Here is a 13,901-nt window from a genome sequence, read left to right as displayed (position 1 = left end):
CACTGCTAAGCAGGAGGGAGGGTGTGGCGCTGTACGAGCATGAAGCAGAAAAACAAATACATTTTTTTAAATAAAAACCCGATCCTTAACCTGATCCTTTTCACTCAATTTTGATCCTCTGAAAAATGGCACGATCAAACCGATTTCCAATCACGTGATTGGATCGGGACATCCCTAGTTGCCACTCTTAGTAAATCCTAGGTCAAATGAACTCAACGCCGATTGCTGTCGATGGCACTGAAACGTTGCCATTTTGTCTGTTGGCAGGTGTTTGCGCTGGGCACCAACTGCAGCAGCTGCCTAGGCGTGGGAGACCTGCAGAGCACCATAGAGCCGCGTAGGATCGATATCCTCTGCGGCAAGAAGATCGTTTCCCTCAGCTACGGAACCGGACCGCACGTGGTCATTGCCACATCAGGTTACCCCAAACTCAAAGTTTATTAATGAACTTGAAGATTCTCTTTTGAAAGTGCAATCTTAGCAAGCCAAAATACATAATATTTCAAACGGACAAACATCCGATTACCGTAATTTTCGGACGATAAGGCACACCTGACGCCACCCACCAAATTTGACACGGAAACTGCATTTGTTCAGAGATAAAGCGCACTGGAGTATAAGCTGCAGCTGTCCTCTCTGTATTATGGGATAGTTACACTTAAAGATATTAACCAGTCACACTTTATTTGACAGCGGCATCATAAGACTGCCATAAGACCAAATGAACCGCCGTGAAGCTTTGAACCAACTGGCTGCAAAGCTTCATTGCCTCAAGAAGCTTCAATTGGCCATCACGGCTCCCTTGGGGGGGGACAGTCAACCTCTGCTGCCACCTGCTGTCAACACTGTTGCTATCCAACATGCCTCCTAGCATGTATTGCGGCACTACAGATGTTAAAAAAAAAAATCTAAATTCATGTTCTGTGCTAATTACTTCTTCAGTTACTGTACCAGTTGTTTCATTAATTGATTAGTTACGGTATTTGGTAACACTTTATTTAACAGTGGCGCCATAAGACTGTCATAAGACCATCATAATTATGACATGACACTATGATCAGCATTAATGAATACTTAAAATTTCGTGTCATCCGGCAAATTATCTCACTTTTTTTTTAACCTGTCCTGTTCAGCTGTTCGACACGGAGAATGGAAGTCTAAGTGCCCGGATAGTCTGAACAGTTTTAATGTTTCGCATTGAGAGTCTGGTATACTCCCATTGTGATCATTCAACATATTTGTTTATTATGACAAAGCAGCGAACAGGAAGGGGTTATGGGGGAACAGAAGAAAAGACACACAAGAGAAGAAAGAAAAACACAAACTACAGCAAGAAATACATTGAACATCTAGACCAATTACTAATATGATGGTGCTATCGTCACCTAGATTTATTTCCGGTTGACACCATGTGAGGCGCCTGTTGACCAGGGAAAGAGGGGGAGGGGGGAGTCTATAAGCTAAATGATTGAAAGGGGTAGAGTATACACAAATCAGCTCTGTGATCTAGAACCCAGTAATCGTGTGAATACCTTGTGAGTGTAAGCCCGTTGGCGACCAACGCTACGCCGCCCCATCGCCAATCCCGGCACCGGGACCCCACCACTCGAGTGCGCCCCATCACATCCAGCCGCACGCGAGCCCCACCAGGCGCGCGACAGCCACGCAGACAAGCGGAGACGCCAACCCAGGGCCACGGCCCTCGCCCAGCCAGCCTGGGGGGGTGGTTTGGTCAAGCGTAGCCCATCCCTCCTCCCGCAGCCCAGCAAAGGAGCCATCGTCCCCCAGTCATGGTTTCCCAACTTCCCATCATGCGTTTGGGCAGAGCCGGAGACAATCTTTTTCTTAACATGCTTAATTGGACACAACACAGAACATATTGTATACCATTTGCAGTCACTACTGACAGTCATGGTTTCCCAACTTCCCATCATGCATTTGGGCAGAGCAGGAGACGATCTTTTTCTTAACACGCTTAATTGACCACAATGCAGAACATACTGTATACCATTTGCAGCCACCACTGACAGTCATGGTTGCCCAACTTCCCATCATGCATTTAGGCGGAACAGTTAAGTCGTTACAGGATCATTTAGTGAAAGCACAATAAAAATAATATTCCTATCTCTCAAAAAAATAATGTTCACTAAAAGAAAACCGCTCAATGCAAAGAGAACTGGCATTCCCAATCAAAATAGCTATGCAAAATACACATAAAACCTACTCAGAATTTGCCTTGGCTAGATCTCTAATTTAAAACTCCCCATTGACACCTTGTGGTGTATTTCAATCAATTACCTTACGTAGTAAAAGACACTGTAAAAGAACGGCAGGGAGCCCATGTGACGTCCCGCTTGGCGACGTCGACAGTGGTGAGCTATTAAATTATTTTTTTGATGGAAAATTTTACAAATTTTATGAAAACGAAAACATTAAGAGGGGTTTTAATATAAAATTACTATAACTTGTACTCAAATGTATCTTTTAAGAACTACAAGTCTTTCTATCCGTGGATCCCTTTAACAGAAATAATGTTAATAATGTTAATGCCATCTTGTAGATTTATTGTTATAATAAACAAATACAGTACTTACGTACAGTATGTTGAATGTTTATGTCCGTCTTGTGTCTTATGTTTCCATTGCAACAATAATTTGCAGAAAAATATGGCATATTCTAAAGATGGTTTGAATTGCGATTAAATACGATTAATTAATTTTTAAGCTGTGATTAACTCAATTAAAAAAAATAATGGTTTGACAGGCTAGCCCTTATTAATACCCATGATAGTGTCATGTCATAATTATGATGATCTTATGGCAGTCTTATGACGCCGCTGTCAAATAAAGTGTTACCAGTTAATCCAAATAAGGGAAAAAAGTAGCAGCTTATACCATATTTTTCGGACTATAATTCGCACCTGAGTATAAGTCCCACGAGCCATAAAATGCCCAATGAAGCGGGAAAAAAACATATATAAGTCGCACTGGAGTATAAGTTGCATTTTTGGGGGAAATTTACTTGATAAAATCCAGCACATAGAACAGATATTTCATCTTGAAAGGCAATTTAAAATAATACAATATAGAACAACATGCTGAATAAGTGTACAGTATGATAATGTTACATGATGCATGAACAACATAATGCGAACATGGCCAATATGTTAACGTAACATAGCTATTAAGAGTTATTCAGATAACTATAGCATAAAGAACATGCTAACAAGTTTAGCAAACCATCAGTGTCACTCCAAAACATCAAAATAACATGTGAATTGATATAAAAATGTGTTAATAATTTCACACATAAGTCACTCCTGAGTATAAGTTTCACCCCCAGCCAAACTATGAAAAAAACTGCGACTTATAGTCCGAAAAATACGGTAGTCCAAAAAGTACGGTACTCGATTATTCGAACTAACTAATCAATAGAGTTATCGATTACTTAAATAATCGAAAGGCGCAACCCTACGAGAGATCGTTATCATGAGCCTTGTATCACAAATCGTATTGTATCATGGGCTAACCAGAGGTTTCCACTCCTAGACCACAATTGAGCACTAACTGTGGCCTTTTCCGTAGATGGCGAAGTGTACGCATGGGGCCACAACGGCTACAGTCAGCTGGGTAACGGGACCACCATCCACGGGTTGATCCCCGCTTTGGTCTCGACCAACCTGCAGAACAAGAGGGTTACCGAAGTGGCCTGCGGTTCCCACCACACCATTGCGCTCACCACAGAAGGAGAGGTAACGACTCAGTAGGGGTGTGACAAAATATCGAAATGGTGATATATCGTGATACTTTGTATCACAAAAGGTTATCGATATGCCCTTGCCAAGAAGCGAGATATCGTTTTAAAAAGGTGTCAGTGTCGAAAAATAAATAAATAGAAGGAACCAACAAGTTGCTACCAAAATCTTCCACCATAATAGTGTCTCATAATAGTTAACTCTAAGGCTGTATTGAGGGTGCACGACGCCCAATCCATTTAGACTGGGAACATTCGTTCATTCGAAACCAGAGCATTCACAGTCATTCTGTCCGATTTTCAGGGCATTTACAGGTCATTTCCTGTTGAGTTTGAGTCACTGCCTATTCATTTGGGTGATTCCCAGGTCACATCCTGTTCTGTAACTCAAAATAAACAGGAAGTGACCCATAAAATACCCCAAAATCAACAGGAAGTAACTGAAAATCAACAGGTACAGTGGGGCAAATAAGTATTTAGTCAACCACTAATTGTGCAAGTTCTCCCACTTGAAAATATTAGAGCCTTGTAATTGTCAACATGGATAAACCTCAACCTTGAGAGACAGAGTGTGGAAAACAGAAAATCAGATTGTTTGATTTTTAAAGAATTCATTTGCAAATCATGGTGGAAAATAAGTATTTGGTCAATACCAAAAGTTCATCTCAATACTTTGTTATGTACCCTTTGTTAGCAATAACGGAGGCCAAATATTTTCTGTAACTCTTCACAAGCTTTTCACACACTGTTGCTGGTATTTTGGCCCATTCCTCCATGCAGATCCCCTCTGGAGCAGTGATGTTTTGGAGCTGTCATTGGGCAACACGGACTTTCAACTCCCTCCACAGATTTTCTATGGGGTTGAGATCTGGAGACTGGCTAGGCCACTCCAGGACCTTGAAATGCTTCTCACGAAGCTACTCCTTTGTTGCCCTGGCTGTGTGTTTGGGATCATTGTCATGCTGAAAGACCCAGCCACGTCTCATCTTCAATGCCCTTGCTGATGGAAGGAGATTTTCACTCAAAATCTCTCGATGCATGGCCCCATTCATTCTTTCCTTTACACAGATCAGTCGTCCTGGTCCCTTTGCAGACAAACACTTCCAAAGCATGATGGTTCCACCCCCATGCTTCACAGTGGGTATGGTGTTCTTCGGATGCTATGCAGTATTCTTTCTCCTTCAAACACAAGAACCTGAGTTTCTACCAAAAAGTTCTATTTTGGTTTCATCTGAGCATAACACATTGTCCCAGTCTTCTTCTGGATCATCCAAATGCTCTCTAGCGAACCGCAGACAGGCCTGGGCGTGTACTTTCTTCAGCAGGGGGACACGTGTGGCAGTGCAGGATTTGAGTCCCTGTCGGCGCATTGGGTTACTGATAGTAGCCTTTGTTACTGTGGTCCCAGCTCTCTGTAGGTCATTCACTAGCTCGCCCCGTGTGGTTCTGGGATTTTTGCTCACCATTCTTGTTATCATTTTGACGCCGCAGGATGAGATCTTGCATGGAGCCCCAGATCGAGGGAGATTATCAGTGGTCTTGTTTGTAGTCCATTTTCGAATAATTGCTCCCACAGTTGATTTCTTTACACCAAGCGTTTTACCTATTGCAGTCTTTCCAGCCTGGTGCAGGTCTACAATTTTGTCTCTAATGTCCTTCGACAGCTCTTTGGTCTTGGCCGTAGTGGAGTTTTTAGTGTGACTGGCTGAGCTTGTGGACTGGTGTCTTTCATACTGATAATGAGTTAAAACAGGTGCCATTAATACAGGCAAGGAGTGGAGCCTCGTGAGACCTCGTTAGAAGTTAGACCTCTTTGACAGCCAGAAATCTTGCTTGTTTGTAGTGACCAAATACTTATTTTACACTCTAATTTGGAAATATATATTTTTTTAAATCAAACAATGTGATTTTCTGTTTTTTTTTTTTTTTTTTTCAACATTCTGTCTTTCATGGTTGAGGTTTACCCATGTTGACAATTACAGGCCTCTCTAATCTTTTCAAGTAGGAGAGCTTGCACAATTGGTGGTTGACTAAATACTTATTTGCCCCACTGTAAATGACCTTAAATAGCTCAAAAATGAATTGGACGTCTACTAGTGATAAACTCATTCCAATTCACAGCAGAAGCTTGTTTTTCTGTTTATTAGTTGTTTGTAGAATATCCTAGAATGATTTCCTGACCAATGTATCGATAATCGTTGTATCGCCATATCGTCATATCATCGTCATCGTGAGCTTTGTATCGCAAATCGTATCGTATCGTGAGGTATCAGCAGGTTCACACTCCTGCGACTCAGCCTCCAAACACATTTTTGCCAACGCGTCACATCTGCCTTTAGGTTTACGCCTGGGGCTACAACAACTCGGGCCAGGTGGGCTCGGGGTCCACCGCCAATCAGCCCACGCCGCGCCGGGTTAGCAGTTGCCTGCAGAGTAAAGTAGTGGTCAACATCGCCTGTGGACAGCTCTGCTCCATGGCCGTGCTGGACAACGGGGAGGTAACTTCATTTTCTTTTCTATCGCCTGAAAAGCACTATAAAAAGGTGAATTGTTTCCATTTCAGATATACGGTTGGGGCTATAACTGCAACGGCCAGCTAGGTTTGGGCAACACCGGCAACCAGCAGACGCCCTGCAGAGTCGCGGCTCTTCAGGGAGTCAAGGTTGTCCAGGTAAGTGCGAACGAGCGAATGACAACGTCAGCCAGCGAACCAGTGCACTTTTTTTCCTGTTTTTTGCGACCTTACAGGTAGCTTGCGGCTACGCTCACACACTAGCGCTGACGGACGACGGCTTTATTTACACGTGGGGAGCCAACTCGTACGGGCAGCTGGGCACGGGCAGTAAAAACAATTTCTCCCTCGCCACGCTCATCAGAACAGACAAAGAGAGGTACGGCAACACAGAACTAGATCTTTGGTGCTAGTAGCTGCTTTCTCGCCACCTTGCGGCATTTTATAGCAACGTGGGAAGAAATGTCGTGAACACAAAGTGGTACCTCTACATACGAAGTTAATTCGTTCCAAGACCTTGTTTGTAAGTCGAAATGGTTATATGTCGAGCAGGATTTCTCCATAAGAATACGTTATAATTCCATTAATTCGTTCCACAGCCCGAAAATTTATACTAAATCTGTTAAAAATGCCAGGTTATTTGCATGTTACGTGTTTTGGATCCCCCTGGTGGCGAGTTGCAATTTGTTGTTTTTCTGATCGGGCCTATTTTGGCCACCTGAAGAAAGCAAAGACTGACGTTCTCATAGGGGCCGTTGACATGGTGACTCTCCGAGAATACGAAAAATTTCATGTTTGCATTTATATGGGCCCGTCTCCATTCAAACAATGTTGCAATTCCGCATGAAAACGATGTAGTATTCATGCCAGGCCCTAGGGGGCAGTGCAGATTTACAGAATGATGTAATTTGACCCCACCCAGCTCCCTCAGCCCGGAAAAAAATATGCCCGCCCACTCGAAGCAATGGCATTTTTCTTTTGTTCAAAAAGGCACAAAAATGGAAACATTCAACATATTTAATTAAAAAATATTAAAACAGTAAATTAAAGCCGACATTCCGCTATTTTTGCTGTTTTTAATGTTTAGTAGCACCGCTGCGCACGCCCAATGTGACATGTACGAGTGCTGAAGTTAACGGCATGGTCTCGCGCTGCGGGAGCTTTTGATATTCTTACGGAGAAATCCCCCCTCAACCCCCCGCAATAGGAGTCTTCCACTTTGGAGGCAGGATTCAGAATTTTTCGTCTTCACCTTCCGTCTTCGCCGACACCATATGCACGCGAGACTACTCCGCGACACAGTCATTGAGTCTTCGTGTCTTAGAGTCGCCATGTAAACTGCCCCATAGAAAGAAAATAAAAAGGCAACGTGTTGATGAAGAGAAAGTTTTGGTCCGATTAATTCGGGACGGGCATCATTATTGTTCTAACCGGACTATCTGCAGTGGTGATCCATTCTTCTAGTCACACCAGCCCAGCGCTATTTTACAAAATCCTTAATAAATACTGTTGCAAAAAGCAAATACAAAGAGCAAAACAAAAACATGAATAAAAATCGGAATAATAATATACCTTATTGGCCCGAATATAAGACTGCCCTGATTATAGGATGACCCCCTCTTTTTCAAGACTCAAGTTTGAAAAAAGACTTTTTGAACACCAAATTCATTTTTATACAGAAAATAATTACAGTACATCTGAAACAAATGATTAGAACAATATATTTGAGAGAAAAAGCATGTTATTTAGCCTCATTCAAATCTTAATATCTGAACATTTAAATATGTAAACTAAAGTGCAATCATATTCATAAATAAATGGCTTCTGATTTTTTAAATGTAAATAAACCAATATTTTGTGATTAAAAAAACACAATTGCAATAACTGCATTAACCATCAAAGTGAAGTATAGCTGTAACTGTAGTCTTGAAACAAATCTGAATAAGGGAAACGGGGGGCGGGGAGGGGGGGGGTGGTTGGGGGCGGCACAAAATATTAAATGTGATGTTCACTTAATTTCCCCCTTCTGCCATCGTTTGAATACTATCTTCATTAAAATATGAAAATCTATAAATGTTTGGGTGGTTTTACTTAAAGCAGACACTGTTTTTTTCATCTGTGTGATTTTGACAAGGATCAGATTACATTTGATGGTGATGATATGCGGAAATGTGAGAAATTCCAAAAGGTTCAGACACTTTTTCATACCACTGTAAGTACCCTAAAAATAAACAAAGTCCGGAAGTGACCTCGAAATTTCCCAAACCCAGCAAGAAGTGACTCCGTAATGCCCTAAAAGGAACTGACCGTGAGTATCTTAAAATTACCAAGGAATAATGCCCCAAATTCAATAGGAAGTGACCCGTAAATGCCCGGAAGTTTCCTAAAATCAACAGGAAGTGACCCTTCAGTACCTTAAAATTAAGGATGAAGTGAAAACGTGTTACAATTGACCACCATTGATTACAATAGGCATCCAATTCATTTAAACTGGAAGCACTGGCTATGAGCGCTCCTCTTTGAGTACCCTTGATGGCCGATTCATTTGAACTGTGAGGGGCGAAAGAACCAATGTTTTCCGCCGTCGACGGCACTGAGCTAACAAAGTTGTGACCTGAAAATACCCCAAAATAAATAGGAAGTGACCTAAAACTGACCCAAAGCATCGCCACGCAAAATCCTAACTCTGTTGTGGGACGCAGAATTGTGGAGGTGGCGGCGTGCCACACCAGCCACACGTCGGCGGCCAAGACACAGAGCGGACAGGTGCTTATGTGGGGCCAATGTCGCGGCCAGGTGGTGACCCAACCCCACGCCACGCACTTCAGCTGCACCGATGACGTCTTCGCCTGCTTCGCCACGCCCGCCGTCACGTGGCGCCTCCTCACTGTCGGTGAGCTATCTGAGGAATCGACAGGAAAGTCCGTTTGCCGCTCTTTTCCACTCACATTGTTTTCCTGTCACCTGCCACAGACGGCGACGACTACCTGACCGTCGCCCAGTCGTTAAAAAAAGAGTTTGACAGCCCGGAGATCTCCGACCTGAAGTTTCTGGTCGACGGAAAGTGCATTCATGTGCATAAAGCCCTGCTGAAAATAAGGTACGTTTCTATTAAAGTGTTATGGTAGGTTATTTGATATTTGATCATTAGTGATACTTGTCGTACAATTTTTGTACAGATCACATAATTGATCCATAAAAATAATCAGGACGCACAAAACTTCGATACAGTTTTGCTAAAAACGTCCAGTTCGGCCAATATTTGCCCCAAAAAATTCATTTCTAATGGGCCAAATTTCCCATTGCTTTCCAATGTCCGTATTCGCCATTCAGTTCTATTGCACAAAAACTTCCATTTACGTCTGTTGATTTTCAACCCAAGTGACCCCATACCAATAGGAAGTGACCCCGAAATGCACCCAAATCAAAATGAAGTGACCCTGAAATGCCCCAAATAAACAGGAATTGACCATGGAATGCCTTAAAATCAATAGGAAGTGACCCCGAAACACCCCAATATGAACAGGAAGTGAACCTAAAATGCACCAACATCAACAGGAAGTGACTCGATATCTACAGGAAGTCCAAAATGTCTCAAAATCAACAGGAAGTGACTCGACATGCCAACCATCACAGCAAAGCTATTGCATTTTGTGGTTTAGTTTAAAATATTCAAAAATACATTAGGGCTGCAACTAACAAATACAGTGGGGCAAATAAGTATTTAGTCAACCACTAATTGTGCAAGTTCTCCCACTTGAAAATATTAGGGAGGCCTGTAATTGTCAACATGGGTAAACCTCAACCATGAGAGACAGAATGTGGAGGGGAAAAAAAAACAGAAAATCACATTGTTTGATTTTTAAAGAATTTATTTGCAAATCATGATGGGAAATAAGTATTTGGCCAATACCAAAAGTTCATCTCAATACTTTTTCCTGTACCCTTTGTTGGCAATAACAGAGACCGAACGTTTTCTGTAACTCTTCACAAGCTTTTCACACACCATTTCTGGTATTTTGGCTCATTCCTCCATGCAGATCTCCTCTAGAGCAGTGATGTTTTGGGGCTGTCATTGGACAACACGGACTTTCAACTCCCTCCTCACCCCGTGGCATCGAAATGATACCAAGAACAGTGAGCAAAAATCCCAGAACCACACAAGGTGACCTAGTGAATGACCAACAGAGAGCTGGGACCACAGTAACAAAGGCTACTATCAGTAACACAATGCGCCGCCATGGACTCAATCCTGCACTGCCAGACGTGTCACCGTGCTGAAGAAAGTATACGTCCAGGCCCGTTTGCGGTTTGCTAGAGAGCATTTGGATGATCCAGAAGAGGACTGGGAGAATGTGATATGGTCAGATGAAACCAAAATAGAACTTTTTGGTAGAAACGCAGGTTCTCGTGTTTGGAGGAAAAAGAATACTGAATTGCACCATACCTACTGTGAAGCATGGGGGTGGAAACATCATGCTTTGGGGCTGTTTTTCTGCATAGGGACCAGGATGACTGATCTATGTAAAGGAAAGAATGAATGGGGCCATGTATCAAGAGATTTTGAGTGAAAATCTTCTTCCATCAGCAAGGGCATTGAAGATGAGACGTGGCTGGGTCTTTCAGCATGACAATGATCCCCAAACACACAGCCAGGGCAACAAAGGAGTGGCTTCGTCCTGGAGTGGCCTAGCCAGTCTCCAGATATCAACCCCATAGAAAATCTGTGGAGGGAGTTGAAAGTCCGTGTTGCCCAACGACAGCCCCAAAACATCACTGCTCTAGAGCAGGGGTTTTCAACCCAGTCCTCAAGGCACACTGTGGGTCCTGGTTTTTGTTCCAGCCGATCCAGCAGAGACAGTTGAACCAATGAGGCTTCTGCTAAAACAAGCCACACCTGACTGCAATCAACTGATTGCACTTGTAAAACACCAGATTGGGGAAAAAGTGTTGTCATCTTGTTTGGTAAGAATGAAATCCTGCACCCACAGTGTGCCTTAGTGGAATAGGTTGGGAACCCCTGCTCTAGAGGAAAGCTGCATGGAGGAATGGGTCAAAATACCAGTAAAGGTGTGTAAAATGCTTGTGAAGAGTTACAGAAAACGCTTTGCCTCCGTTATTGCCAACAAAGGGTACATAACAAAGTATTGAGATGAAGTTTTGGTATTGACCAAATACTTATTTTCCACCATGATTTGAAAATAAATCCTTTAAAAATCAAACAATGTTAATTTCTGTTTTCTTTTCCACATTCACTCATGGTTGAGGTGTACCCATGTTGACAATTACAGGCCTCGCTAATATTTTCAAGTGGGAGAACTTGTACAATTTGTGGTTGACTCAATACTTATTTGCCCCACTGTATTTTTATAATCTAATAATCGGCCGACTAATTACGGTAAACGATTAATCGGACTAATGTCACTTTTTTCAATTTCCTTCACAATTTAAAAGTTGTTTTAGGCATGTTGTAACTGGTCTAACTGTTTTAAGTACATAAAAGTTGCAAACGTTATTAAGGATCTACGTATAGAGCAGGGGTTCCCAACCTATTCCACTAAGGCACACTGTGGGTGCAGGATTTCATTCTTACCAAACAAGATGACAACACTTTTTCCCCAATCTGGTGTTTTACAAGTGCAATCAGTTGATTGCAGTCAGGTGTGGCTTGTTTTAGCAGAAGCCTCATTGGTTCAACTGTCTCTGCTGGATCGGCTGGAACAAAAACCAGGACCCACAGTGTGCCTTGAGGACTGGGTTGAAAACCCCTGGTATAGAACATTAAAAAAAACATTGTCAGTTGCAAACGTTATTAATTAAGGATCTATGTATAGAACATTCAATAAAACATTGTCAGTACACAAATCAAGACAAAAATTCTGTTCATTCAAATAAAAAAAAAAAGTGCTGCTGATTGACATTTTTTTCTCGTGGGCAAATCGCTGATAGAAATTGTTTCAATGACTCATTATTTTCTTTAAAGGGATCCACGGATATAAAGACTTGTAGTTCTTAAAAGATAAACGTTATTATAGGTTAAAATAATTTGATAATAAAACCCCTCTTGATGTTTTTGTTTTTATACAATTTGTCAAATTGGTTCAACTAGTCGGTCACCATTGTTGTCGACGTTGCAGGGCAGTGACGTCACATGGTTACGCTGCCAGGCTTCCAGAGTATGACTATAGCGACATAAACATGTCATCTGTTCAACCCTTTCAATTTGAACCGGAGAGGAACATTAATGAGCATGACAGCACGGTCGCTATTTCACAAAACGGGCAGCAAAAGAAAAATAAACGGGAAAGACAAGTTGGGATGAGACGAGACAAGAGTATGACAAAACTAGTGTTCTGCCAAAATGTGCTTCACCGGCAAAACGTGCTACAAGAGGCAAATTTGACACCCAAAGTACTACTGTGCGCTTTCAGCTTGTTTTGTTTAGACGCATACAGACAAAACATACTAAAGATGCCTAAAGAAAATACTTAAATGTAGTAATATCAAATAAGGGTGGTTTAAATACACTACGTGACTAATGTGGTCAACAGATCAACAATCTGCTTTAAAGCTATAACAGGAAAACACAATGCTTAAGAAAGTATGAGAGGGAAACACATGCAAAAAGTATTTTGAGGAAATGAAAAGGTAATAAGAGACTCAATAAAAACACAAATTGTAAGTACTCACCGCTTTTAACCAATGTGCACATGTGTTGGACGTCTCGCCGCGTAGAAAGGAATTGCAGAACACCGGTAGTGTTCGTCTAGTAAAGGAACCGCGACATCACACCGAGCGTCCATTGCACGCATAAAACATGACGCCCTCTGTAGGTCAAAACATGTGCTAAATATGATATTTTTAAATCAATTGCAATATACTATGTGTTTCTCATAACATACGGTATTTTAGTAAAAGAGAACAATTGCAAAACCAATTTTAAAATACTGTCTTGTATGACAAGTTACAGCTTGTGTTGAAAAGAGACCATATGCTGTTCTATGAGTGGGTTTATGTGTTGGAGTTTTCTATAAAAAGGAATGAGACAACTTTACTATCTAACGATAACTCAAGTGCTAATATGCTTCTCCAAAACCCCAATACAAACTAACGAGCTTAGCGCTCCGTGCTAAGTAGTAACGTCAACAAAGAATACAAAAAAAATACAATTGGCTTCGTTTACTCACCTCTGATGGAGGTACACTGGATCTCACAACAAAAACTCTTGAACTTTCAACTCTTGACACTTCGTAAAGTTATTGATTCAGCAATGCAACAACAGCAGCAGTTACAGCAGTGAACTCTCTCTCTCTCTTGCTCTAATCACTAGTGCCCACGCAGAGCCTCACGCTACACACAAACAAGGTCCCAAACGGGACTGCTTATAGTTGCTGGCAAAAATCAATTATCAAATTAGTTGGCAAATAGTTTATTAATCAATCAATTAGTTGTTGCAGCCTTAAAATATACTGTATATACAAATGAAAAATATTTGCTGTTTTTCCTTTAATAAGAATGACAATTTTGTAAATTTACTCTTTCGATGGTATAAAAGAAGATTTGGACTATTGTTACATAAAAAAAAAAAAAGTTAATGTTATTGTTATTGGTATTTAAAAAAAAAATCACAAATAGT

The 13,901-nt window shown here is 41.5% G+C and overlaps 1 protein-coding gene across 1 annotated transcript in view; it reads left to right on the top strand.

Moving 5' to 3' along the window:
• rcbtb2 (regulator of chromosome condensation (RCC1) and BTB (POZ) domain containing protein 2) overlaps window positions 1-13,901 on the top strand; it is a 30,010-nt gene that overhangs the window by 7,280 nt on the left and 8,829 nt on the right. The window contains exons 3-9 of the mRNA XM_057838466.1: window positions 268-418; window positions 3,585-3,751; window positions 6,093-6,251; window positions 6,317-6,424; window positions 6,502-6,644; window positions 8,968-9,158; window positions 9,239-9,365. Coding sequence (XP_057694449.1) covers window positions 268-418; window positions 3,585-3,751; window positions 6,093-6,251; window positions 6,317-6,424; window positions 6,502-6,644; window positions 8,968-9,158; window positions 9,239-9,365 — 1,046 coding nt within the window. The remainder of the gene's footprint in view (window positions 1-267; window positions 419-3,584; window positions 3,752-6,092; window positions 6,252-6,316; window positions 6,425-6,501; window positions 6,645-8,967; window positions 9,159-9,238; window positions 9,366-13,901) is intronic.

Source organism: Corythoichthys intestinalis, chromosome 6, assembly GCF_030265065.1.
Source record: "Corythoichthys intestinalis isolate RoL2023-P3 chromosome 6, ASM3026506v1, whole genome shotgun sequence".
In the NCBI taxonomy this organism is placed as follows: domain Eukaryota; kingdom Metazoa; phylum Chordata; class Actinopteri; order Syngnathiformes; family Syngnathidae; genus Corythoichthys; species Corythoichthys intestinalis.
Note: the sequence above shows the minus strand (reverse complement) of the source record. Positions and strands in the feature narration are given on the sequence as shown.